General features: G+C 36.1%; 1 protein-coding gene across 7 annotated transcripts in view; it reads left to right on the top strand.

Moving 5' to 3' along the window:
- The window catches only part of Gria4 (glutamate ionotropic receptor AMPA type subunit 4), a 373,705-nt gene that overhangs the window by 331,936 nt on the left and 17,881 nt on the right, over nucleotides 1-23,888 (top strand). For 4 of the 7 annotated variants that reach the window (XM_021173095.2, XM_021173096.2, XM_029481411.1 and 1 more), the window contains exon 14: nucleotides 4,561-4,808. In XM_021173095.2, the coding sequence (XP_021028754.1) occupies nucleotides 4,561-4,808 (248 nt within the window). Of the gene's footprint in view, nucleotides 1-4,560; nucleotides 4,809-11,175; nucleotides 16,833-18,477; nucleotides 18,517-23,888 lie in introns of those variants that run through there. The other 3 variants (XR_003837564.1, XM_029481413.1, XM_029481412.1) reach the window with 2 other exon arrangements.

Genomic DNA, 23,888 nt, shown 5'->3' with positions numbered 1-23,888 from the left:
GAGAGATGTTCCACTATTTTCTAAGCTTTTTATTTGAGAGCAATAATAACTTTCATATTTTTAAATAGTATCTGAGAGAGTTAAATATGTAATTTTCTCACTAGCTTGAAAATAAACAAACCAAATGTGTGCCAACTTTAAATTTACCCAAATTCACTGATGTGCCTTTTAAGAAGAGCATTTTTATTTTCATTTTGGTTGTATGATATTACAGATATTTACATACATTTGAAAGAACAAATCACTCAAAGCTTAAAACAAAGAAAACAATGAGCATTGTTGTGCTTATTGTTGATCATTACCCACAGTATTACTTAAAACTTCAAATGTTCCAAAAATATTTGTAATTTTTTTCTGAATTTCTAAGTATTTTCCTGACAGGAGACTTTATTAGCAATATCATACAGATAAAGTTATTCATCCAAGCATTCTCTTAACTTACTGAAGAGGTAAGCTTCCTGATTTTTGCCTGGAAACTAATCTGCATCACAATAGAATGCAGTCACTCACCTTTCACTGAGAAGTGATGGATCATGCTCATTCAATGACAATATGTGCAGGTCCATCACCCAACCTTGGGTAAAGACATATCCTGTTGATACCTTTTAAAAATCAAACAATCAATAACTCACCATAAAGCTCTTTAGCAGACCACACAATGCAAGGACTGACTCCTTAATCTTTTACAAAGCTTTGTTTTCCTATTCAAATCTGAAAACCGGTGAAGTAGATAAGAGGGAACATAGAAAGCTGCTTCCATACTCTTCCTGTACAAGCCCCATCAAGCTTCTCTTTTTTTCTCTCTTGCTCATCTTCAGTTTTACAATAGATTTTCATAAGTATGGGTATTTCTTCTTGTAGAAAACTCCAAAAGCTAATAGGACAACAGAGTAATTTTCCCAGCAGAACACTTTTAGGAATTTCAGGAATGTGTACATTTGGATTTTCTCATTTTAAAACAAACAAACATACAAACCACTCATTTCCACTCTGTTTGGCTCCCTCCATACCCATTCATGGTGACCTGGTTTAAATAAACCATTTGCCTAATGAGCAGAAAAATAGGATGTGAAGGGCATTTTTGTACTTTTCAGAAATGCTTTCTTAAAGGTACACAGTAATGGCTCATCTGTCAGCTCCACTTAGCCACCTCAGGCAGTGAGTGACCCACACGCAGCACTCCACAAGAAAGAGCTGCTATTACCAGCTGCAAAAACAATATAGGCCATGTATGGGGGAAATTTTATATGTATTTGCCTTTGCTTCACTCCATTATGAAACTTGCTACACTTGGGGTCCTGTACACTTGTGAAGCACGACCATGATGCTGTTTCTAAAGCATTCTACATGTCACTCGTGAAGCCATGATGTTCAAACACTTTTACATTGCATATCTTACCAGACACACTGATTTCACTTGAACACAAATTGAATCATCTGCCTACTTCAGCCATCAGCACGGTGGAAAAATAAGTGAAGTAGAAGAAGATATCCCCATAACATGGGCCCTACTGCCCACATCACTTACAGAAAGAAAGCAACAGAGCATCCACTAAAATGCATGATATACATTTTCTATTAAGGGCAAATATATGAAATTCTTCATATGTGAGGAAGGAGAATAGTATCATTAAAATGACAAGAATTGTTTGAACTGAGACACTGATGCTCTAAATCAGATAGATTCTCAGGCATTGTTACACAATAACAATGAAACAAGCAGATCTGATGTGTCTAATTTGAAAAATGACTTTTATGTGATCTTTACTTATTACATTGGGCATATCTATTTCCCATGCCTGATAGACTCTGTAGACTCAGTCAACTGCAGACTCTACAGTTGAAAGATTTGGGGACTTAGAATGTCCATGACTGTTGTATTTATTAGCTTGCTGGGTTTGAAGAATGTCCCTCATTTCAGCCCATCTCATCAAATTTACAAACATTTGCTAGCCCTCATACATGAACAAATATGCAGCACCCCAGAAAACTATGGGCAGGGATGTTGTTTCTAGCTCTCTGCCTTTCTCACCCCTCATGCTTTTTCAATGTGTATGATCTTGCCAAGTCAGTACCCTTTCAATCACAGTCAACGTTTCTAAACTTTGCCACAGTGGCAAGACAGATCCAGCATTTGCCCATGAATGTGTTTTCATCTAACCTCTGACCTCTTCCCACTGAGGGAAGCTCTGCCCTTCAGAGCCCTGCTTATGAGTCCCTAAAGTCATCATAATCTAACATCATAAATCCAACACTGTATGGATTCATCTTTTTTTTCACAGAATTTTAAGGAAAATCAGAAGTGGATTTTCAGAGCTAGATGAGTCCTTAGGACTTAGATTTCCAGAACCGTTCTAACCTGAAACCTCAGCTTTTCCAGAAGGAAGAGAGATAGGATATTCCCCAGAGAAAATTGACTAGCAAGACTCTGGTTTGGATTGAGATGCCTTGGCTCAATGAATAAAGTGAAAAAGCAATTATGGATGATTTCCAATATTAATCTTAGGCTGCACATGCATGTACACACAAATGCACATAGAGTTCCACTCACACATGTTTCCCCACAGATAATATCATGTGTAAACATACATACATAATAAACACATATATAAAATGAAAAGGTGAACATTCAAAAAATATTGGTGGCCTAAAAACTTTTAATCCTAATTTTTTCCTATTCTACTATTTCTGCTTGCTCTCTTATTCTTTAGATGTAGTGTTCAGCTGTAACTGCAAAACCGCCAAGTGATTATCACTTGTATTTTTAATTTTTTTTTAAAAGGAGACAATTCAGTGGGTAAAATGCAACCCATGCAAGTTGAGCATTGTGTTGTAGACTTGTAATCTCAGCACTGGAAAGGCAGGACAAGCAGGTCCTTAGGGCATACTGGCCAGTCAAACTAGCCTGCCAGATTCTGAGAGGGTCTGCCAGTAGGTGACTAATACAGATACAGCCAACCATCAGAATGAGCCCTGGGAACCCTATGGAAGAGTAAAGGGAAGGAACTGAAGGGGATTTCAACACTGTAGGAAGAACAATATCAACTAATTGGACCCCACAGAGTTCCCAGGAACTAAAACACCAACCAAAGAGCCATGGCTCCAGCTACATATACAGCAGAAGATTACCTTATCTGGCATCAATGGGAGGGGAGGTCCTTGGTTCTATGGAAGCTTGATGCCCCAGTATAGGGGGATGCGAGGGCAGCGAGGTGGAAGTGAGTGTGTGGGTGCAGAAGCACCCTCATAAAAGCACGGGGAGGGGATATAGGATAAGAGGTTTGTGGAGGGGAAACCAGAAAAAGGGACAACAATCGAATTGTAAATAAATAAAATAACTAATAAAAAAAAAAAAAACCTGAGTCCAAGAACAGGGTGGATAGGACCTGAGCAAAGACACCCAAAGTTGACATCGGACTTCACACATGTTCATGCATGTACAACCATATACACATGTTTAGGTGCACTCACACACAATAATAGTAACTACCTAAAATTTAACTTAAAACAATTTAAGTAATTAAATAATAAGTGTAATAAAGTTAGAGAGAAGTAACTTACAAAAATAAATAAGCTTCTTGGCTAGAGTCATGGGTTAGAATGAGTGAAGCCAAAAGGAAGTTTGAAAACAAAAACCACTTGTCTTTGCAGCCCTGTGTGGTAATCTACTTGTTGGTTTTGTCAGATTCAATCTCTAGTTGTATGAGTTATCTGGAACTTGAATATTCTTCAGAGGGTACTCAGTTTGTAAAGTGCAGTGTTTATCTTCTCTCCCTTGAATGTTTAAGGATTGACAATATAAACTGACCTTTTGAGGCATGAAAAAAATATGTTTATATATAGTATATGTTTATATATATATGTATATATATCATATATTTGAGTTGTAATAGAGTTGTTACATATAACTTTATATATATGTTATATATGATGTTTTATATATTATATAAAATAATATATATAACTATTATATATAACAACTTTATTGCAACTCAAATGTATATTATATATATAATATACATAACACACATGCATGCACACATACACACACACACACATATATATATGTATATATAATATATATATGTATATATGTATATACATACAGACACACAAACACTCACACACAGAGTAACTCTATTACAACTCAAATGTAGAGCTTAGAAGAGTTTTACAGAAGCAAAAATGAGGTCTGACCTGGTCCTTTTCATCTTCCTCGTGAATGTGATAGAACATTCATGTGATAGAAATTTCAATGCTTTTCAGGACCTTTTACTTTCAATACATCAAAACAATATTGAGTAAAATGGTAGAGTATAATAATCATCATGGCAAGTGGTACATGCGTTTTAACTCGTCACTATAAATGTCTGGCACTTGGTTGATTTCTAAAATGAATTTTAAAAGTTTAGTTTTCCAATTTTTAAAGAGGTTTCTGCCATGCAAACTGAATAACTGATAACAGAATGGCCTAAAAGACTTACCGTAACCTCACTTCTGTCTATATTAACATGCTGTTCCCTTCTTTCATGTATTTAATTTTATTTGCATTTCCTCTAGAGATCAAAAATAGCAGTATATGAAAAGATGTGGACCTACATGCGATCCGCAGAGCCGTCTGTGTTCACTAGAACTACAGCTGAGGGCGTGGCCCGTGTCCGCAAGTCCAAGGGCAAATTTGCCTTCCTCCTGGAGTCCACGATGAATGAATACATTGAGCAGCGAAAGCCCTGTGACACGATGAAAGTGGGAGGAAACCTGGATTCCAAAGGCTATGGTGTAGCGACGCCCAAGGGTTCCTCATTAAGGTGGGTGGAATAGTATAACAATAGATCATGCATTGTTATAGTATTCCACCTTCCCTGATGTCCCTGAAAGAATATTTTACTTTCTGTGTAAACATAGTATGTTTGTTGGTTTATTTTCTTTTTCTTCATCTCATACTTTTGATCAACAATCAGGTAAAAGCAATGTTTTTATTTTCATTCTAAAATGATCATAGTTGACATTAACCTTTGAAGGCCATATAAAAACCAAAGTGGTTGAACACTAGCTCCCTGCAGTGGGCTTAAATCATGGGTATTGTATTTTTTTTCTAGATCTCATCAACTGTTTTCTGTTGTTTTGCCCACAAAGATTGATGCTGCCTGCTGCCATTATATCAGTAGTGATTCTGCATTTTATCATTGTGTTGCCAGACTCTGAGTAAGAAGAAACCCATTTCTTCCCAACAGAGAGATTGTCTGTTTCCATTTCAGTGTTTCATTTAGTACTGCATCATTCTCTTCCAGTGTTTGTTGAGGTTGCATTGGTACTGTTCAAATCAAATCCACATATAAAACCAACCAGATCTAGATAAAAGGGTAGGCTCTGACTTTATGGTGCTTACTCAGGTCACATTCCCATCTATTTTAAAGGGAGTATGGTGTGAGTAAGATCTGTAAAGTTAGATCAAATATGCCAAAAAAAGATGTAGATAGACTCTGCCAAGTGGCTCACAAGAAAAGCATGTATGGGTTTTACTCGTATGGGTTAAAGAGGAGACTTTCACTCTTACAGAAATACTGGTCAAATCTACCCTTTGCATCCTTTTGGCTCTTGACATCGAAAATTCATGTTTACACTCAGGAGGCAGAATTCTCTATTTTCCTTAAGTAACAAAGGCTACTTTGAACCTACTGTAGCTAGAGAAATGAGAACTGACAAATCACTCTGGTCTCAGTACTGCTTAGGAGAGAAGCACAAAGCACAGATTCAAGAGGAAATCACAGTCCTTGCTAAAGGGCTTAACTAAGAACCTGGTCTTGAGAAGTGATGTTTCTGGTAAGCCACTGAAAACTGAAGGTAATTAGAATTGTACTATTGCCTGGTCACAATGAAAGCAACATTAGTGTTCTGTAGTTGTTTTAATTGGCTCCAGAAAGGGAACTGCAATGTACTTGGGTTGAGTTGGGCAAGGGGTGAGACATCTGTTTGAGAAACAAGTATGAGTATGGCGGAAGGGTTTTGTGTGGGGGAGGGTATTCTGTGAACAGGAAACTTTAAAGGAAACAGTTATTAAAAAAAAAGTCAGTAAAGGCAAATTTGAATATGGATTCTAGCACCTCCGCTTTCTGGTTTATTTGATCAAACATTCGGTAAAAACCTAGAGAAATAATCAGGGAACCTTCAAACTAGTAAATTATCCATGAGAGGTCTAACTAAAACAATTTCATCCATTTAGAAACTTAAACTGCCACCAGGATGTTTCAACTTTGTTGACACATCTTGTATGAGATATTTTTAAAAGTATACAATTTACATTCAGTCAGATATCAGATACCCTTCTGTGGAGGTAGATGTACAAGAACACCTTAGTGTAAGGAACTTAGAAGAAATAGGAAGGTGAAAGCCACTGTGGTAGGTATGTACATATCCATGGTCAAGCTATTGATTACATTCACTGGCTGTCTCTCTTAATTAATCCATTTTGTGTCTTCTGATAAAGTCAAGCTTCTGGAACTGAATTTGGCCCTAAGCTTCTGCCTCCTATTGATGGCTGCAGAGTTTCCTCTTAAATGTGCCACTTTGTCAAATCAACACTACAGGCATTGTCTGGGGCAATGCTGAAGGGCTTCATCTGTCTAGAATTGTGTAATAATGAGTGGTTGGCTTCCCCCGCTTTTCCTGCCCTTCCCTAGATTTTGTTAATGAGGAATCTGTTAAACTCAGCTTCCTTGATGAGGAGTTTGTTTACGCATTTTTTATGCCACATTTTCCTGAACAAGCTGGCCACTGCATGCCAAAGCCACAGCCATTCTGTCCCTGTCTTCAAAAGCACTGGAAGGACACTGAAGGCTAAAAGCATTCACCTTTCCCCTAACTCAGCTCCTCCATCCCCAGCCCTGTAAGCAAGAGGGGCCTATTAAATTAAACTTCTCATTCTTCTTCCCCAGGAGACTTCTCTTTCAAGAAAGGCAAACCAATACAGAGTTGAACAAATAATCATCTTTTGTATACATTATTTAGTTTGTAGAAATAAGTTCACAATAATTGTGTTCATGAAAGCAAGGTCCAGAAGGCACACTGTCATCAGGTGTCCATGAAACCTATCTTACTCAGCAGAAACTTAAGTCTATTTTTAAAAAAATCTAGTCTTTGTATTAATTTTTCTGCTTAGGGTAAGACATATGTATTTCATTGTAATTAACTGTGGCTTCCTCACAAACTCTGTTCTGATTTGCTAAGCAATGTGAAGCTTTAGAAAAGATAAAACAGTAATAATTCCTTCTGTGTAAGCATAACCAGATAAGGCTGGTAAATAGCTGGCCATGTTCCTTTCATGTATAGTTTTAAGCTTCCATACCTTACTATTTATTCAAAATGCAACAGAATAAATGTAACAGAAAAGAGAAATAGAGGACATATAATCAGAATAGACAGCCATGACTTCTTTACTGTGAGCTTTAAAACAAATACAGGCAAAATCATTGCAGAGAATGTATCTGTGACTAGTCTAGAAAATGCCACTGTAGGGGCTGGTGTGTTGCTCAGCAGTACATATCTTGAAGAGCAAACATCAGGCCCTACGTACAAACACAGATAATAAAAATTTACCAGGTGACCTGGTATAAGTGGAAAACAATGATAAGCAGACCCTTTTACTGTTCATACAGATTTCATTTCAGAGTAGTATTCACTAGAGATATATGCAAATCTTAAAACCATTAAGCTCTCAGTTATAGACAGCTCTGAAACTATTACTGCATTTTAACATAGATTCTCCAATTCTTACATGGCACAACTTTTTATTTCTTCTGAATCTCTTTTGTACATGCACATTACTGTGTAAGGTTCTCTGGAATACATGGCACCTTCCACATCTATTCTCTACTCTGACTACTGAAAATCACTCTGATAACTATTTTCTAATTGGCAATTTCTTAAGGGTTATTTTGAAATATATATTTCAGGAAGCATTATAATGAAATACACTGAAATAAAGTTTTGATGAGAGATGTTTATTTATTTTAACTTAATGTCAACACCATCAACATTATCACCTTTATATTCAAACTTACCATTGTTCAGATTCTTTTTACACAAACTGGCCATAATCATTTATATCAGTGGGTGAATTCTGAAAAAAAAAATTCCTAGTTGGATTTTGAGATGCTCAGCTCGTCCTTGCAAACCAGGCCTATCATGGTTCTTATACAGTAGGCACTCACAAGCTCCTAGCAGCAGCATAATGATGGGGGTCTAGGGGGATGTAGGGTGATATCATACATACTAAGAATGGGAAATAGAAAGCTACATCTTTTATTAGACTTTTTTTTTCTATGTGTAGCAGAGCCAGTGGTCTTATGGGCTATTTGGACTATATTACCTCTCTTTCACATTCTTGTCAGGGTAGAAACATGAAATAATATTGTAGTTTGTGTGTGAAAGATGTATTATACTATAGAACCATTTTACAATATAAAATTTGTAAAGCATACTTTATCACAAGTACAGATGCACGTAAAACCCTAGAGAGATAGAATTCAAAGCACAGTGGGTGAGAATCAAAATTGTGTTTTTATGTCAGAAATAAACTTTTAATATTTTGTATAAATATAAAAAAAACCTTAAAAGCACAGAAGTGTGAAGGTGGATATTAATATTAGAGTTTTAGTTGGCCATAAATTAATAAACATTCATTTATGTCTTCTGAAAATGATATATTATGGATTTCTAAATAGTAACATAATTTAATATAATATTTCCTTAATTTTTTCAGAATTTCATGTATGTATACAATATATTTTGATCAGATCCACTTTGCATGCACCACTAATTCCTCCTGGACCCTCCAACATGACTCCTTTACAATTTCATATTCTCTTTTACTCCTCTGAGTCCTGTTAATGCTGATCCTGGCCTTGTGAGCATAGGTATGTAGGCATCTACTGAAGCAGTGGCCAAAACTACAAAGAAATCTATTCTCCCTCCTCCAGCAACTGTCAACTGCCAATATAGCTCCTTAGCTCAGTGTGGGGCCTTCAAGAGAAACTTTCTCATGTTGGAATTTTAATTCGCTTGATCTTTAGGCATAAAATTTTTATATTAATTATTGTGGCAAAAAATGCTTATGAAGATCCTCTATGTTCCTGTTGAAATTTGAACAGATGCTCCAGCAAAGTAGGCTGTTGTGATCCCATTACGTTTTGAATACTGTGGTGAGTTGCACAGGTTTGACAACCTCCTCCCCATAGATTCATGTGTTTGTATGCTTGGCCCATAGGAATGTCACTATTAGGAGGTATGGCCCTTTGGAGGAAGTGCATCACTGTAGGGGTGGGCTTTGAGGTTTCTTATGTTCAGGCTCCACCCGGTGCTGAGGAGACCCTCCTCCTGGATCTCTAAGGAAGACAGTCTCCTCCTGGCTGCCTTCAATCAAGATGTAGAACTCTTAACTCCACCAAGTCAGTCTGCATGCTGCAATGATTCCCATCACTATGACAATAAATGGAACCTCTGAAACCATGAGCTAGCCCCAGTTAAATGTTTTCCTTTCTAAAAATTTCCTTCATCATGCTATCCCTTCTCAGCAATGGAAACTCTATGACCGAGTTGGTACCAGGGACTGGGATATTGCTGTGATAGGCATGGCCATGATTTTGTTGGGAAGAATGTGGATTTGGGTACTTTGGAAAGCTGTACAATGCTTTAAGTAGGGCTTAATGGGCCATTCGAGTAGAAGGAGGAACACAGTAATGCTGAGGATGATTTGAACTGTAAGGGTTTGGCTCAAGAGGTTTCAGAGGAGAAGAATTTTAGTATGTTCCTTAGAGACTGTTTGTGTGATATTTTGCTCATGTGTTTTGCCCTAATCCAAAGAGTTAGCCTGAGGCTAAAGTGAAGAGATTCAAATTAATTGCATTGAAAAAGGAAGTCTCAAAAAAAGCCTAGTCTAGAGTCTGCCCTGTGGTTCACTCTTATGAAGAGTGTTTTGATCAAGCATAGCCAAACTAAGAAAGAAAAAAATGCAAAATAAAGTTTAAAGGGGCACCAGGAAGTGGAATGGAGCTAAATTCTCTGTTCAAGGATATTAAATGTATTAAGGGAATGGTGACCTCAGGCCAAAATCCCATCTTGCAGTTAAACAAGAGGTAGTTATATCATGTTAGTTATATAGTATAAACAAGAGGTAGTTATATCATGTTAGTTATATAGTATAAACAAGAGGTAGTTATATCATGTTAGAAGTTATTATGACTAGGTCATTGTTTTCATTAAAACATAAGAAGATATGATCATGTGTTAGATTGACACGGGATGGATTATGATAGCTATTGTCTATTGTCAACTTCACTATATCTAGAATAAACTACAATCCAGGCCTTATAAAGATTGTGTGAAAAGGCAAAGAAAAGCTTAGGTCCAGGCATGGTGGTACACACTTCTAATCCCAGCATTCAGGAGACTAAGGCATACAGATCTCTGAGTTTAAGGTCAGTCTACAGAGCAAGTTCCGGAACAAGCTTATGTGATAAAGGAAATCACTGAACACAGAAACTGGTAGAAATGTAATAGAACAGGGTGCCATGTTCCAGCCCCAGCATGCAGCAGAATTTAGTGTCTTAGGCCATGTGGCTTTAGAGTCGAGAATAGAAGAGGTTACAGAGACAATTGAGGGCTTTTGAAGTTGGGCTAAATACATTTGCATTATGATATGGCTACAAGCGTAGGGGGCCAGGGAGTGAAATTTGGTAGTTTGAATAGGTTTGGCCTCCATTTACAAATGTATTTGGATGCTTGTCCCATAGGGAGTGATACTCTTAGGAGGTATGGCCTTGTTGGAGGAAGTGCATCATTGTGGACTGTTAGTGGGCATTGAGGTTTCCTATGTGCAAGGTCCTCCTAATGCAGAGGAGAGTATCCTCCTAGCTGTTTTTTTGATCAAGATGTAGAACTCTCAGCTCCTCCAGCACCAAGTCTGCCTGCACCATGCCATGTTTCCTACCATGATAATAGACTGAACCTCTGAAACTATAAGCCAGCCCTAATTAAATGTTTTCTTTTATACGAGTTGCCTTGGTCATGGAGTCTAAGATCATAACAATGGAAACCCTAACTAAGATAACTATAGTCTATCTGGCTAAGGATTAAATGAACAGAATAAAAATTGTTTGCACCTTTTATCATTCACAGACACACAGAAGCATGCAAATCCCCCTGGTGATGTACTTAAATGTTTCCCACTTCTCTATAGTAATACTGGTGTTTACTGTAAGTACCAATTATTTTATATTCAAAAATTAGCATGACATGTGGTAAACACATTGATGTGTCCTGGGGAAAATGATGGCATACTAGGACTCATATATCCATCCTTCATCTACCAGATGTTTGAGCTCTGTAGAAAAAGATGAAAGTTCCTACAACTATCAGAAATTTGAAGTTTTTAACTTAGCCTTTCTATAATTAAAAAAAATGGCTAAAATAATATTTCCTTAAAGAGGAAACATTCTTCTCCTACATTCCTGGATGATATACGATGCATGACACATTTTGACTTTTCTTTCCATTTCATCCAAATCCTCAGATACATAATTCTATAGATGGTTTCTGGGTTCCAACTGAGATTTTTTTTTCCAGCTGATTTGCACATTTTTACACTAGAGACACATTGCAGACACCTGAGCACTCAGTAGAAATCTAAAAAATTTCTAAATGTAGTGTTTATTTCTTTTTACATTTTTATCTTTATACTTATAAGTTATATTTTAGTGACTTTTCTAGGCTGGAATAGAGATCTTTATGGTTATTTTAGAAAGATATATTCAACAAAATGAAATGCCTACAATAGAAATTGTAGAGTCAAACCTTTTGTAGCTTTTAATAAGAAAACCACGACTAGGCACCATCTCCAATATTCAAGGAAATTTCAAATGATTGGGCTTTTCATGCACTTGTCTCATAGATAATAATATCAACCATAGTAATGTGTAACTGTGATCTCAGAACCTGGACAATGGCAGCAGGAAGACTAAGAGTTCAAAGTCATTCTCAGACAAAAGGGAGGATGAGGCTAGCCTGAGACACATGAGACCCTGTCTGATAAACAGTCAATAATAATAAACAAACATGAATTTTTTAAGCATGCAGAATATCAAAACAAATGTGTATTGTCATTTGAATCACCTCTTTCTCTCATGGTGGATAAACACCAGCTATGAGTTCATTCTTACAAGTCTTCACAATGGGACTGGAAGGAAGCATTCCCTCAGTGGGTTCTGGAAAGCTTAAAACTAGAAAGGAAAACAATGTAGGTACTCAAATAAGAAAGTACCAAACAGCTAGGTGAAGTGAAGCATAGGAAAAGACCTCCTAACAGAAAAGTAGGTGAAGAAATACATGAAGCCAATATCTTAGAAGGTAGGCATATAAACAGCATGTACCACTGGGCCTGAACCTGTTATTTCTGCTTTCTGGTCAAACTGGATTTGTTAATCTGGGCAGAATATATAGACAAGTTGCTGTTATTTAAGTCTTAGCTACAGGACAAACACTATGCAGCAGAGAAACCTCAGGCTTTCAACATCCTCAAGTGTACCCGGCCAGAGTGCGTCAGAGTGTTCAGGCATAAAGTGACAGTACTTTCAACACAGGAAGGGCAAATGTGGTATCATCATGAAGAGGTATTAATATCAGAGACAAAAATTTCTGTGTGCATGGAATTAGTGTGTGAGAATATTATATTCTTGCATATTGAAATGCACACAATTGAGTTGAGTGAAACACAGCCCTGTTTTCATTTGTCCTTTAATATTGAATTTATATGTACATTCATAGTCAACTTCTCCAAATTTTAAATTTTTCAATGTAAAATTTTTTCTTATTCTCTATAGCATAAATTTTCACAGTGACTACAAAGTAGTTATTAAAGCCCTTTAGAAAAAATAACTCTTCAATGAAGACCACGTGACAGAAAAGTCTCTTGTACATAGGATCTCAGTGCATGGGACTATGACTTCTATAGATTACAAATCTACTTGGAATTTATAATCAGAAAATAGCATTTCTGTTTAATGTTGAAAACTGTATTATGAGTAGCTCTCTGTGCATCCTCAGAGCACCAACACAGGTCAAACAGTAACTTTTGTGGCACTGTTTGCAGATAAATTCTTCAGACATCTCCCTAAATGAAAACATGCAGGATAGGGCAGCCTACGGTGCTTCAGCTCAAGCTGCTCGGGGACCCAGTTCTTGTATAGCTCTTACAAATTTGGAGATGGAAAAAGAAACCTTCTAGCCATAGTCCAATAGATCCTGCCCCTTATGGTTCCAGAACAGTCTTACCTGAGAGAAGAGAGACAGATTGGGGAGAAACTGAAAAGGACAAGATAGAATACAGCTATTAATACATGCAATAATTAGGAAGATAAAGAATGTGCTGCCCATGTACCATATACCAGTTAAAGCTTTGGAGGAATACCTGGTAAAGTTAACATTACCACGAGAAGATGCCTTAAAGCAATGGTTCTCAACTAAGGCTGTGATCATTTATTATAGTACCTCATGTTGTGGTGACCCCCAACAGTAAAATTATTTTTGTTTCCACTTCATAAGGTAACTCTGCTACTGTAATGAATCACAATGAAAATATCTATGTTTCCTAATGGCTTAGGTGACATGTGGAAAGGGTCATTTGATCCCCAAAAGGGGTCACAGCCACAGGTTGAGAACTGCTGCCTTAGAGTTTATGTTATAAAAATGTAATCTACTCTTCAATGTAAAATTTTCCACCAAAATGCTCTAATGTAATTCTATGCTGATGATAACTTAGAAAACCAGAGGAAAATATTGTTTTTTTGCAAACACGAAAATCTACTTCACCATCTACTTCACGAGAGTATGTGAGAAAGTAATCATCCACCACTCTGGATGGGATCTGTATTTTGTGTCTTAAGATAGTATCAGCCAGTGTGAAACTGGTTTTATGCTTTTGTATTTTAAAAGAGGGAAATAAAATGGTTTGGATGTTACAGAACAGTATAGAAAATATTAATTATTCTAACTTAGAATAATATTATGCTTTAATATAGAATTTTAAAAACTGTAGTTCATTCACTTTAAAGGTTTCTCTTGAGGGTCCAAGACAGACATCTAGGTGTTGGTTTCAGAATGAACTACTGGACATGTGAGGTGACTTTCTTATAGATACACAGTATCACATACATAGGAACATGCAAATAGAAAGCCATCTTTCACATTTCCAGATGCCTGAGCCTTTGAAAAGCAAGCAATCTACTGATTAAATGATTTTTATAAGAGATGAGTAGGTGAGCAAATTATTGAAATGCTGTGTGTGGTCATTGTTTAATCCTTTTCCATAATTGAGCATCATTCTTTTACATACAGAGATTCTCACAATTTCTGAGAATCAAAAATCTAAGAAGATATGTACCAAGAATGAAATTCACTTCTAAAAAATTTACAGTACCATTTCAACATAAACTTTCACAGCAAAAAATTCAACAATAAAGGAAAATTGAAAGCATGTATCAATCCTTTCCATTTCAATCTTGTCTTTCAAAATCTTCAATACTAAAGTTTTAAAAAAAGACTTGGTTTGAAAATCCCACTGACAACATAAAGCCATATGCCATATAGCTATCATACTGAAATAAGCCAGATTCCATTTAGGCTACTTTTTTTATTCTGGATTACTCAAAGAAGAAATTGAGTACAGATAAGTTTTTAAAGAAAATATTAAAGTGGGATGTTTTCTTGAGTACTTTTTAGCAGCTAACAGGAATAAGAGAAAATTGAAGTTTCAATCAAATAAACAAGATACTAATAGCTGTACACTTTCAGAGTACATGAAAGCATGCATGGGTTCCTCTTCCATGGTTCTTCACTGCACAGAAACAGATAAAAACCCGCCAAGAATTACTTCCTTCTGGGTCTTTCTCTGATGCACCAAGAGGCCATAATCTGACTGGAGCTAAACAGACATGTATTCAGATATTTGCAACGAGCACCTTCAAGTAATTTAGAAAAATGTTGTCACCAATCTCACTTTTTTATTGCTAGAATTTTAAACATAAAAGCAAAATTTTGTAGTAAAAAGCCATAAGGGAACTTAATGTAGGTGGCCAAAGACCTAAGACAGAGCCTGCTTTACCTGTGAAGGTAGTCAGGAGAACACAGAATGCAAAAGGACTTGACCTTACACTGTCTGCCACAGAAATAGCTACTTTCTATTTAATAATTTGATAATGACAATATTACACTGGACAAAAAGTATCTGTTCATCTAATACTAAATTTTCTGTTTAATTTGCTCACTTTAAAATGGTGTTTAAATTTGGCCCATATAAAATTTGGCCCATATAAAATTTGGCCCACACTAAAAATCATTGGCTAGTAGTATCTTTCTAAAGTGAGATGCTCAGAGTAACAGCATAATATTACTCTTTTCAAATGTATATACTTCTAATTCTCTTTTGTGGGGATGATGCTGCAAATAAGGGTTAAGTGACTTGCCCAGAGTTTCCCAGCTTAGGTTACAACTGATGTCTTCTGACTCCTTTCTCCAGTGCTCTTATGGGAAAGACCTTTTTTTAATTGTATTTTTAAGTATGAATACAGTTTACTCTGAAAAATAACAGTAGATTTTTTAAATTCTTTCTTTGCCTCAGTTTGCCAATACTGATAAAGCTAAAGTATATTAAAAATATCCATATAGGACTCAAGTTTGCGCCTACATTTAAGTTTTTGTGAAAAATAGGATAAATTCTGATTTAGGTGAGGAAAGTACACAGATGTAGATAATAAATTCACCAAAGAAAGACTTTGCCATGGTTGAAGTTGGTTCTCAAAAAGGTATAGAAAATTAACTAATAATCTCCAGTATCTAACTTGTTCAATCAAAAAAACAAAAAACAAAAACAACAACAAAAAACCCAGCCACTTAGAGAATTCCAAGTAATGGGAACCAGTTTCCTCCTGCTTCTAAATACTTGAAGCATGCTCTGCCTATATATTTCAGGCTCAGAACTCTCAGGAGTTGTAAGTGAGGGGAAAAGTCAGTTCCCGGTGACAGAAACAGAGATGATGGTTTAGAAATTAAACAAACCACTTCTTTTGCTGTGGTCTGTCATATTGTGAATCAGAAAAGTGTTTTTAAAGGTGTTTCTCAGATAGAGATGCCAGTCTTACACACCTCTGTGAATGGAGATTGAAAGGAAATGCTCGCTCCACACTATTATGTGCAGTGTTCTGCCTGCTTGTACACCCACAAGCCACACGAGGGCACCAGATCTTATTATAGATGGCTATGAGCCACCATGTGGTTGCTGGTTATTGAACTCTGGACCTCTGAAAGAGCTGCCAGTGCTCTTAACTGCTGAGCCATCCCTCCAGCCTCCTGGCTTCACACTTTAGATAAGGCACATATGTGAGAAAATCCACTGAGATTCATAAAAAGTATAAATAATGTGAAAGTACAGGCAGGATTTACTTGAATATTACTGAGAACAAATTGTATGTTGTCATATGCAGATATGACAAAAATAATTTCCTCCATATATTGTGAACTTTCATTGAGAGGATGATTTTTAAGGACAACATAGTAACCTCAGCAATGTCAACATCACAGTAACCTTAGCAATGTCGACACTATTAATTTCTCTTTTATTTTCCTCTTTATCTCAAGTAGCCACCACTTAGCTCTGAAATGTAGATGCTACATGGTCAGTCTAATATTACCCAGACCAGGAAATATATCTACACTTAGTTTCTTTGGTTGATTTCTGTATAATTTCCAAACACAAAAAGTTTGCTTCTAAACTCTATCAACTACAGACAAAATAGGTGTTTTATAAGATAAAATATACTTTTTTTTCATTTTAAGAATGGTTTACAATATTTGGCTGTATTTGTTTCAGAAAAATAGTATGATGATTTTATAGTGTTTAGAGGGTAAATTATTAATTGTCAAGATAGCCACTTTTAGAATATTCACCACTGATAAAGAAGAAAATTATATTGCAACTGAAAAACTTTTATTATATCAAGTTTATGCCATACACCTTCAAGGTCACTAAAGTTCGTAGGGTGACTGCAATGAAAACCAGATGCAGTGACTGAGGAAGACAAGACTTGCTGATGTAACACACAGTTTCCTATAACATTTTCTCCTTCTGCACACTTTCATAATGACCATTAGGGTACTACAAACAATACCCCTCATTTTGCTGTCTCTGTAACACACTGGGACGAACTGAGTTTCCAGCATGCATCCATTTGCTCACCTGATGTCATTTTACTTGATGAAGTTTTTTAATAAGTTACCCAAAGTTAAATAACAATAGCACATGATCTTGTATGGGTTCAGGCTCATTCTTGGTCTCTACTCTCCTTCATGTCTCACGGAATTCAATCAATTGTCTGGTATTGATTTTGTATGGGAGCCAATCAGCCACCCTCTCTGAAATTATGCCAAAGGGTAGCTATAAACTGACTTTACAATCAGTTAACTAGACAATATCCTAAACAGAGATAATTCAAGTAAGAAAAAATGTCAGAGACTATGTGATGTGAAGTAAGTAAAGATTTAATAATAGCTGTCATATACAAAGCCCATGTAAATGAATACATTCTCATACTTTATCCCAACAACCAATTGGAGTTGATGCTATATCTATCCAGACACATGACTCTATGGACACACATGTCATCTAGCTGATGGGTGACAGTGGTGCTATTATGGCCATTGTTATTGAATATTCCAACTTAGTCTTCTTTCGATCTTATCTTTCCAAAGACACCAGACGTCCTATTCAATCACAGATACTTTAAGGAAGAAAACTCCATTTGATAATGTCTATAGTGCCCTGAACTTGCATGAACTTAAACCTTAGTCTTGTTGGTTGATGAAAGAAAAAGTTTTAAAAAAAATTAAATGTCACCTGAGATTTTTTGTTTCAGGTGAGACTTTTTCCTAATTCTCCCATAACATGTTATTTTCAATTTTTATAAAAATTATTACAATTGATCACATTAAGTACAGCTTCTGATATGTTGTTGTCATATCATTATAATTTTATTCCTAAAGACAAGAGGAATGTGAGGACAGCTACATGGGAAGGGTTCTCCATGGGAACTCTTGATGTGCCTTATCTTATTGCTTCTGCCGATCAATTGCCCAAATAGTGCTATCCCATGAATCTTCCTGCTTTAAGAAAGCCTGAAATTAATTAGGAGTCTCTGGCAAGATAGACTAGTTCAGCAGGAGACGCCATATTTTACATCTTACACAGCTATTGTCCATTCCCTTTGGCTTAATACTTAAAATGAGTTTCAATTGGATTCTGTGGAAGCCCCATCATATCAGACAGTTGGTAGTCTCATGTGAGACTTAAGGAAAGGATTGGCCAGAACTGAACTTGACTTTAATACAAGATCATGTTCTATTATTGTTTAACTTTGGGTATTTCTCCCCTAGGAGGAGGACAGAGGAGAACTAACCAGCTCCAGGATTAAGGTAAGAGGGGAGTTTTCTTTCAAAAGAATGGGTTCCATCCATTTGAAGGAAACCCCTCCCCCACATATTTTTTAATCCCTTTTTCTTTATACATTTATATTTTTTTAACCCACCAGCATCAGGAAGCCAGCTTGCATAGTAGTGATTTCAACATACTTGCACCTATGCATAGTAGAGATTTCAACATCCATTTACAAATTTTATAGCAGAAAAAAAGAAAAGCCTTCACACAAGTCATAACAGCTGTATGCTACTGCATTCATTTTCCATTCTCATTAAAGATCAGTCTTCCATTGAGATTTAAATTCTTTAGCTGTTCATTTCTCTGTATATAGACTATTCATAGTTATTGTCAATCAAACTATACTGGTTAAGAAAATACAAAAATATTAAACTAAACTTCAAAATATTTCTCATAAAATACATTGTTATCAAGAAAAATTCTAATAAAAGATGGTGTTGTTATAATTTTAATGATGTCTAATTATGAAATAAAATCAGACTAAACTTTCAAGCTGAGGTAAGATAAACAGTGTGATATTTTTAAATACACTATGTAGAAATTATAGCAAGAAAAATGATAGGAAAGGAACATTTTTTAGCACAATTTCTGGATACTGATTCACCCTCTCCTGCAGGCCTCTTGATGTTTACTTTAATTATTTCTATGGTAAGTTCACATTTCTAATTATTGTTTTTGAAGTCATCAAATATTCCCTACCTTTGGTGTCTTCTTCACATTGTTTTTTCCATTCAAGAGTTCCCAAGGGAAGATACAAAGTTGTTTTCTGACCTTTACATGCATGCTATGGAAGACATGCCTTACCCCCTAACATCATGCACTCACAATCAAATAAATGAATAAATAAATAGATAAATAAATAAGAATGGAATTTCACTTTTGTCATTTAAATTGAATTAACAATAATTAATGGGTACACATTTCTACTGTAAATGCTGTGGCCTCAAAGATAAGCAGGTAATGGACAAGAGAGACAATGATTCCTTTTATAAACATTTGTCACAAAGCCCTGATGAGCAGAATTTAGGATCTCAGAGCCTATGGAAAGAGCTAAATGCATAATTCCAGCTCTCCTTTAGAGAAATGAGAGGCTGAGGCAGGAAAGCCTCCAGAAGCTTAAGGGCCAACTAGCTTTGCTTACACAGCTGTGAGCAGAAGACCCTGTTTCAAGTACAGTGAAAGAGGAGGCTCACCACACAAGTTTGCTCTCTAACCTCCACACACTGCACCACTACACACCTTTATTCGTATGTATGAGCATATATACAAACATTGCTCAGAGACAAAAGACATTTTTAAAATAAAAAAGGTAAGATAAGAAGATTATTATCTTTATGTAGAACGGTGTAAACTCTATCTCTAAGAACTATGGAACAGACTTACGATTCTTTGACCAGTAACTCTTATATCCTTCCTTTTCTGACCGTACTATATAGCCTTAAAGACTGAGGGAAATTCAGACATGGCCTTTCTTTAGTACTCTTACTGCTCAAGTTTCTTTTTCTATTTTTACTATTCTCCCAACCTAATCAAAAGACAATAAGAAAATAAAACAAAATCTATTAACACAAATATTACTTTGTATGAATAAGCTCCAAATACTTGTCTACAGGTAAGGAACCTACGATCTTAAACCAGAGAGAAAAGTTGAAACTGTTATTACCCAAAAGTTTTATGGAAATTCTAAATACTTGCAAATGAATCTGAGCTAGACATATTTAGTGACCTATATATATGTATGCAATATGTAATGAAATAAATTTTAGTGAAATCTAATGAAATGTGCAGTGGCCATTTAGTCTCTATTGATAGATATGCCATTTAATTTCTCAGATTAACTGTATTAACTATTCAAAATAGTAAATTTAGTTACAAAAGTCTTATCTAAAGGTGTTTTACAGGCTAAATGTAGCCAGATTGAAAGTGATTTGCCAAAGCACCTTTCAATTTTTTAAGTTTAAATGATAATATTATATTGTCATTGATATTAAAACATCAGTTGTATATGATTTTATCAGTGTTCTTTCCTACTGGAGATACAAAGTACACAAAAGAGCCTTTTAGCTAGAATTCCTATGAAACACCTTCTTAGATTATTTTGTTGATAAATTATTTCACATTATTGTTATATATAGTATTAATATTTCAGTGTCTTTCTTGAGTAATTCCATGTGATACCAGTTGTTGAGTATCACATGTATGTCTTGTTCCACATTTAAAATATAGCTGCTGTTCTCTGAGCAAATGGAACCTAAGCATATACTATGTTGCACACAAACCTAAGATGGATCCATTGTCTTATAAACAGGGCCCAGACAGAGAAGCAGTGAATATTGATTGAATGATTAAGAAGTGATTATGAGCAAACATAAGAAATAGAAAATATGAGAGGAAGGGGCAAAAAATTATTGTTGAATTTCAGTAAATTCTAAACAAAATACCTTTGGAGCTATGAGGAAACTACCATGGCTACAGTCAGAGAGAAAGTGCATATAGGGTTACTATGTTGAGTAGATTAGACTTCAATATTGATTAGGTATTGCCAGTGAGTAGCCTTTAGTCTTGCCATAAGATTATTAAACATTATACTTTAAAAACACACATAGACCTTGAATTTCAGAAAAGTTACAATAAAATCTTAAGGTGAGTACAAATCCTGAAGGTGTTTGTTGGTATGCTATTTTGCTGCAGAGAACAGTCTATTGTGGCTTTGGGTACCCAGGGACGGAGACAGCCAAGAGACCTGTAGCTCAGTGAGAAAGGCCAGTACTGCAGAACTGAAATTAAATTCAGGGACACCTTTCAGAATAACAGGTCTTAAAGATGGTTGACTAAGGAAATGAAAGGCAGTGAAAATTCAAATATTACATTGGGTTTTTGTAGACATGTCTTCCTGTTTTATTGTAGGTTTTATCTCCAGTTATTTCTTCTGAGTAAATTTTCTGATCTAGTATAAAAGATCTAGACCTGTTTAAGACCTGTTATTCTGAGAAGTGCCCTTGAATTTGTATTTCATTTCTGCAGTACTGGCCTTTATCACTCTCCCTCAGTTAAATCACCACCATAAAGCTTACTGACATCATTTCTTAGATTACTTGCACGAGTTCTGTCCATAGTTCGGAAGTAGATATTGAGTTGACAAGACCACCCACCTTTCCGGTTTTATGTGGTCATGAGTATAATAGTCAGCAATGTCAGATATACCAACTCAGTCATGCAGTGTGGCTAGAAGTGAATCAGGAAAAATCCCTACCAAACCTGGAAAACATCTCAGAACATGGACAAGTTCCTGAAAGAGACATAGCAGAATGGAAAAAGCATTAACACCCAGGGAAGAGTTTGGACAAGTAGCAGAAAGTCAAAGCACTTGGAGAAGAGCACTGGACTAGAAGGCAGATGACTCCTGTCCAGCTGGGCTTTGCTGCACAAGTCACCTAACTGTCATTAGGCCACAATGAAATCTGTGAAGTGAAAAAAGAAAAGATAACCTCTAGCCCACTTATTGACTCAAAAAAGTTCTCAAGATTCTAAGTCCTTATAGCTTATAGCAATCCTTGAAAGTTTTTAGGAAACAGACAAGAATGGAAAATAAAATATGATCTGTAGTTCATGGGCTGAATCAGAATTCTAGAATCATACTAGGAAGAATAAGGAGCAGAGTCTAGAAGGCAGAAGAATGCAAAGTCTAGAACAGAACAGAGCCTACACCGCTCATTCTCACTCAGCAAGGCTTAGGCATGCATGGCACCATGTTGCCGAAGATCATACATGTAGTGACTGACAGCAACCAGATTGTAGTTCTCTGAACTTTACTTTAGACTAATAATGACCTAGGCTTGAACATTTAATTCCATTTCTAGAGAACACAAAGTGCTTCATGAAACATCTTACAATGCATCTGGTTGTGGCCTCATATGACACTCCTTTTTCTAGCACTTGTAAACAGCAGAAACAATGAGGTAGAGAAGATGGACACTGTAGACCTTAAGGCCTCAAAAGGACCCACTAATAAAATGAAATTAACAGTATTTAATTGAGATGGCTTCCTTGATATTTTCTTAATTAAGTGCATCTGAAAGTATTTTTCAACATTTTTATTTTCCCCATGCAGTTATTTCAACTTATCATGTAGCTATTTTTAAAATCTTTTAGGATATGTTTACTTAATGATCACAAATTAATGTAGACCCCTGGAAAGCACATCCAGACACATAACAGACTCAAAACTTCTCTATTGAAATTGTGCAGTCAGCATGGTGTCAATTTGTTTTTATATTTCCTTCTGAGAGCCATGCATAAGAGAAGTTGCAAATTAATTTCAAGACAGGTGTTTCTAGAGTTTAGTTCAGATATTTGAGTCTTTCCAAAGTACCACCACCAGTAATCATGGACCAGTGTTAATGTGTACAACTTCTTGCATTTTTATTAAATAAAACATCCAGCTTTCATCAGAGAACCATGACTAAATGTAAATTACAAATTATAATCTATGATCTAAAATTAACAATATGTTACTAAACTCAGTGAAATATTGGTGAAGATTTACCTTGAAATATTCAGCATTAACATAATTAAGGGTATAAAGTCATGGCTGAATAGATAAGAGTGTTTGCTCAAGCACAAGGACCTGAAATCAAATATATATATTTGGGCATGATCACCTCTCACCTCAACACTGTTGAGGGCAAGGGACAGGAGGATCACTAGTGCTCACTGGAGCCAGCCTAGATCCAGGATAATAAGTAAACCTGTCTCAAGGAATAAGGGAGACGGTGATAGAAGAAAACATCCTATGTTCTCCTCAAGGCTTTGCAAGCACAGGCATCTATACCTGCACACACACACACACACACACACACACACATCAGACACATGCAAACACACACACTGTAAATAAAAATTTCGAGTCACTCTGTGAGTGTGTGTGTGTGTGTGTGTGTGTGTGTGTGTAACCAAATGCCTTGCATACAGCCTCTGTAATCACAATAACCCTTGAAGAATAACCTTTTCTAGACATGCTTCTCAAATAAAATAGAAATAGGCATGCAAATTCCAAAGAGCAAACAAAAACTTTATAGAAGCTTTCATTTGTTCATTTCATTTGTTCAGCTTTCTGGGACTTAGTTGAAGCATAAAGTAGGAAGGTCTCCCCAAGAACTTAATTACTCTTAATTTCCTGTATACCACTTAAACCAAGTAGCTTCCAGCCCCTGACTCAAGAAACAAAACCAAGCATAACAAAGTCAATGGCAAGCCGGGCGTGGTGGCGCACNCCTTTAATCCCAGCACTCGGGAGGCAGAGGCAGGCGGATTTCTGAGTTCGAGGCCAGCCTGGTCTACAAAGTGAGTT

This window comes from Mus caroli, chromosome 9, assembly GCF_900094665.2.
Source record: "Mus caroli chromosome 9, CAROLI_EIJ_v1.1, whole genome shotgun sequence".
Lineage (NCBI taxonomy): Eukaryota > Metazoa > Chordata > Mammalia > Rodentia > Muridae > Mus > Mus caroli.
This window is presented reverse-complemented; position numbering and strand designations above follow the sequence as displayed.